Source organism: Acomys russatus, chromosome 8, assembly GCF_903995435.1.
Source record: "Acomys russatus chromosome 8, mAcoRus1.1, whole genome shotgun sequence".
Taxonomy (NCBI): Eukaryota; Metazoa; Chordata; class Mammalia; order Rodentia; family Muridae; genus Acomys; species Acomys russatus.
This window is the reverse complement of record NC_067144.1, coordinates 4,514,343-4,520,078: the sequence shown is the minus strand read 5'-3', so window position 1 is coordinate 4,520,078 and position 5,736 is coordinate 4,514,343. Positions and strand designations below refer to the sequence as shown.

The 5,736-nt window shown below is 37.1% G+C and overlaps 1 gene segment (V, D, J or C); it reads left to right on the top strand.

Annotated features, from left to right (window-relative positions):
• Positions 1-200: 200 nt before the first annotated feature.
• On the top strand, positions 201-835 carry LOC127193368 (immunoglobulin lambda variable 3-9-like). The segment is given in 2 exon segments: positions 201-341; positions 491-835. Coding segments are annotated over 2 exon segments (366 nt in total).
• The last annotated feature ends 4,901 nt before the right edge of the window (positions 836-5,736 follow it).

Below are 5,736 nucleotides of genomic sequence, written 5' to 3'. Positions count from 1 at the left end.
CTGATCATGGATAAGTTCCTGTAAGGTTACTGTGATCAGGGACCACAGAAGCTTAAGAGGATTTCCTGAGCCAATGAACTCTTTAATGGGTATGGCTCCACCCTTCCTCATTAGTTTCTACATCACACATATGAAGAACTTTCTCCATGTAGCCTTCCATGTGAGCAGAGAATGGAAGTACATTTGCATAACCACTAAACACCCACTACCTTCAAAAGGCCTAAAAGAGAATAAAAGGCCTGAGGAAAACAAGTATGCTGGATTTCTGAGAACTGAACTCTGTGGCATCTCCACCATGGCCTGGCCCTTCCTCCTGCTCACCATTCTCTCTCTCTGCACAGGTGACCTACCCAGGTTCAGTTGAAAGTTTCAGCGTGCACAGGACTACTGGCCAGACATGAACTCAGAGATCAGTTTTTATAAACTGTTTAGCTTGACATATAAAAGGCATTGATCAATATCATCTACATGTGTCTCTTTTATTTTACAGGTTCCACGGCCTCCTATATACTGACTCAACCTCCCTCAGTATCAGTGGCCCTTGGTCAAAAGGCAACAATCACCTGCTCTGGAGATAAACTCTCAGATAAGTATGTTCACTGGTACCAGCAGAAGCCAGGCCAGGCCCCTGTGCTGGTCATATACAGAGATAGTAATCAGGCCTCTGGCATCTCAGACAACTTCTCTGGATCCAACTCAGGGAACAAGGCCATCCTGACCATCAGCAAAGTCCAGGATGAAGATGAGGCTGACTATTACTGTCAGTGTTGGCATAGCACTGATAGTGCTCACAATAACACAGGCAGATGAGGAACTAAGACACAAACCCTTTCTTTCTCATAAAAGTGGCAATTCCTTTGTTATTTAACTTGGAGAGTTACTTCCTGGTCCTTTGCCAAACACTATGTAGACTAAGGTAAAATGGATAAACATACATGATTCAGATGTGAACTGCTAAATATATATTTTTTAGAATCTACTATGCAGAATATTTGGTAACCTTTAGGGACCATCAGATAAAGAATATTCTTTTAAATTTTGCCAAAAGCATTAGGATATATCCATTCTGCAAAACAATGAATGCATTTTGTTAATTTATTAAGGTATTTTCTTATATTCTTAACATCTACTTTAATAATATTCTCTTATCAAGATCTCCTTTGGAAAATAATGTCAACTCATTTCTAAATTATAAGAAATATTTTGATGCCTACCAAGCATGCACTTAGAGTTGAGAAGACAGATTGAGAAAGAAAATTTGTTTCCCCCTCTTCTACCTGCCTCATTGTTATGACCTATTCTCCCAAGAATCCACATATGAGAAATCATTTCAGACATTCCTTACTGAGGCAAAGAGTATATATGACTGTGAGGTATACCTTGAAGACAAGTAAGGTTTGTGTAAAGACTTTCAAGAACTTGAACCAGAAAGTCAAGGGAAATTTTAATCTTCCTAAAGGACCACAGAAGTATAGATATTAACCTTTGATAATAAACATACTTCCCTTCACACTTCCTCACTTCCTCTTGCCCATTGATCTAATTTTCTGTTTTTCTGATCCACACCATATATATAAATTTCTAAAAAATGCTAGTGGAATAAAAATGATGCTCCTGTGGGTTCCTATGCAGGGATGCTGGCTGAGGATTGTTCTGCAAATAGGTCACACAAAATGTGGCCACCTGTCTCTGAGTTCTAGGTCAGGGTCAGGAGAGACTAGGTTCTTACCCTCCTATACTGGGACAAACAGAGCTCCTTGCTCTCCAACATCTCAGTCTTGAGAACGTGCAAAGCAGCCAGAGCTTGGCTAAAATAAAGCACCAGGAGTCTGCATCTCTTCCAGTTGGGGAAGGGAGTCCTGGACTTAAGATAAATCCAAGTAGCCAAGCACACTTAGTCAAAATAGAAATAGCCAGGAGACAAAGAGTGAAGTTTTTAATTCACTAAATTATAGTTTAAACCAAACTTAAATATAAAAAGAGAACAAAGGCAAAAGGCTAGGGCAAAAGAAAAGAGAAGAGAGAGGGCACCTCCTATTTGGAGATCCTTGGGTTTCAAGCCCAGGTATCTCAATTGAAGGAGGCATACCCAGGACACCTCCCTGAATTTGCCTCCAGGATTAATCCAGGCCAGCTGTGACATGTGTTTCTTCAAGGAGCCAACTTTTGAAACCTTTTGGTCCAAAGTTTTTGTGATTTGCTTTCAAATGTGTCTCTTAAAGGAACTAGCCTTTTGACATGTTTTGATCTGAGGTCCTGTGAACTGCTGCCAGTGGTGGGGTAGACTCCTGTTCAAAGCCCAGCTCAGGATCTAGCTTACAGGAATGGGTTGTCACACCTCAACCTGCAGGTGATGGCCCAAACTCTCCTAGGATCATCTTGGGATACAGAATAATGAATAAACTTTCTTCCCTTATGATCAACTCTATCTCCAGAATGTTGCCTTTTAATATCAATTGAATGGATTTAGAGTCCATGACTCTTTCTTTGCCATAGACAATTAATCTGTTCCTGTGAGGGCTAGAGAACCATTAATAATCAAATCTAGCCATGCTTACCCAACTGTAAATCATGAAGTCTGCCCTTTCCTTCTACCACCCACCACGGTGGTTACAAAATTGTATAGGCAAACTATTTCAGAAGAAAAGTCAAGGATTCTGGGTGGAAACATTCTCAATGTACATGACATGCTTGTCTGAAAATGTCATCATGTAACAAACAACCAAGTACAATAAAATAAAAGATGAAAGTTTAAAAATCAGAAAATAACTATATTTCATATTTTATAAAATATGGAAATTATTGAACAGTGAAATATACTTAATTAATCTTACAAAAATAAAAGTACATTTCTAAGACTATGATAAAAAATACACCAATTGGCCAAAAATTAGACATTGTAAAAGTTAACATCAGTGGTACCAAGACACAACTGCTGAAACTATTCAAGATAAAGCCTTCTCACAGAATCCATCCTCCAATAAAAAATTTTAAAGTACAAAGTATTTTCAGTATATAAATGAATTTTCCAACTCTGTGTGGGGCTTTTTACCTTACTATCTATCTATCTATCTATCTATCTATCTATCTATCTATCTTTTTCTTTCTTACTCTTTCTGTCCCTCTCCCTCTCCATATTCCTCACCATCTCCCGATACTCCTCTCTCTTCCCCCTCTATCTGTAGCTATGGCTTTATTTGTGTGTGTATGTGCTCTCTAATGGGAAAACAATGTTGAGGAGGATAAATGAACAAAATATTTGAAAAAGTAATGATCAAAAATGCTATGCACCTGGAAAAATTTAAGAAACCAACATGTGCAAGGAATACAGCAAGCTGAAGCTAAACAAAAGTGAAAGTAGCAATTATTTAATGGCATGATCAAAATAAGCAGTGAAAGGAAACTGGGTGCTATGATATAAGAGCAAAATTGTCAACTGAAGTAGAGAAAGCAATACGACATGAGAACAACATGCATTTAAATAGTAAATTGAAAATTCTCATTACAGAAAATTATTTGTCTAGTAAAAATATCTCCTCTCAAATGAATGTATATTAAAATTTCATGGATATTAAAAATATTTTCTTACCTTTAAAACTAAAAAAATATGCAATATGAAAACTTAATAAAAAGTAATCTTTAAAAAAAAACAAAATCATTGGTATCCTGGCCATAGACAAGTTGTGTTGTTGCAGTTGGTATTTTTATAAGATGTTATACAACTTCCCTATAGATTACGCACAATTGATTGTCATCAGCAGAGAGGTCCAGTGATGGCAAAATCCTCTCTACAACATTTCACTGGAAAGTCTGCTGGATGAGTACTGAACACACATTTATCTAAGCATGGTGCACTGGCACTTGTTTGATACCAGGATATCAGACCAGTCCTTTTCCCATTTAAATGAGATATGCATTGGACTTAATTGATTGTTGTGTTTCAGGCACAAGATGTGTTTGGCAATACTGTTAGAAAACAAGTCCTCTGTAGAAAACTCCAGTTTGCTCATTTTTCCATGAAGTGTTTAATGCCTTCCTTTTGTCAAAGACCATGCAGATGAACAACAGACTGCTACATCAAGCAAAGTAAGGGACACTTCTAAAAAGTAAAAGCACCACATAGAGGCATGAAATGACTTAATGTCAAGAAAGCCTTGTGACATACTGAATAATTATAGGATGCTATGGGTTGTAGAAACTGAATAGTCAAAAAATGAATTATCTTGTGACATACTGCATAAGATAATTTTAATAATTTAAAAAGTAACTCCATTTAAACTGTGTTTCAAACAAAATTACTGAGTAAAAATAGAAAAAAAAAACTTGGGAGTCATCAGGACCTTATTCTTAACCTAATAACTGATAACCCTAAGGTCAGCCCCTCAGCAGTTGAATCTTGACATCAATCTAAATAGGAGATGGATCTTCCAGCTTTGAAAGCCGAGTTCAGTAAACAGGTAGACATAGTGAAGAGGTGTCAAATTCAGATAAAGATGAAATTGAAAATCTGAATACCATAATTATAAAAGCCAACAATTGACAAGTGGAACCTGATGAAACTAAATAGATTCTGCATAAAGAGAAACCAGCTGAGTGAAGATGGAGTCCTCATATTGGGAGATAATATTTACTGGCTATACATCTGACAGAAGATTCATATACAGAATATATAAAGAATGAAAGAAAAGAAAGACTTAAAAATTCCAACATAGTTAAATATTAAGACATGAGTCTGCACAGAAAATTCTCAATAATAGACATGAGAATTCCTCTTCTGTGATATTGGTCAGGGATACCCAAGCGATTCCAAAGACATACAGTCAACTACTATAGCCCTTCATTACCCACAAGAAGTGGAATTCTGTTGTTTAAGACACTGTGCACTACCAAAACAGGACCCAGAGTTGGCAGAGGTAGAAATGGCCTAAACACCCTGTTTGTGATGATAAACATTCATGGTACCAGATTTTGAAATGCATACGCTCAAAAGAAAGATGTATCTAACGGTCCAAATGGAGCTATGACACCTACAAACTACATCGGAAGCAGCAAATAACAATAACCCTATGGGTGCAATAGAGGCACACTATACATTGGGTGTAACCAATACTTCTCTAATGGCTATGCAAGCCTTCTCAACAAATGAAAGACCATGCTTGGTAATAGAAAGCTAGCTAAGTACTCAGTGTCTGTCAATCATGACTGTTGGAGGAGAAACCTACAGCCACAAATTAACTAACCCAGCATAATCTCTTACAACACTTATAAACATTTATCCTTATACCCAAAGATAAGCGTAACCTTACCCCTCATCAAAGAAACTCTTTGAAACAGATGGAGACCACTACAGAAAAACACAACCAACCAAAGTACAGAGTCCTGGAGTACTGCTGAAGAAGAGCCCCGGCAGAGGACAGGACTTGAGAATGGTGGATGAAGCCGGTGATGTGAAGAAATTGCACCAGAAAGCAGTTTAATAATTTTCTGAGTCTCTGAGAATGTATTATCTGCTCCTGCATTCAGGAGGCAGGATACAGAGGAGACTGACTTCTCAGGGCCACAGGGTTTATTTATATTTCTTACAATAATGCTTACGTCATTGTGTTTCAAAGAATATCTAATACATAACTATTAATGCAAAAAACTTGTAAATCATTTAATGATCATAATCATACATTTTAGTCATCTCAAATACTATACAAAGTAGATGAAGTTTCACTAAATGGGGAGTAGAAG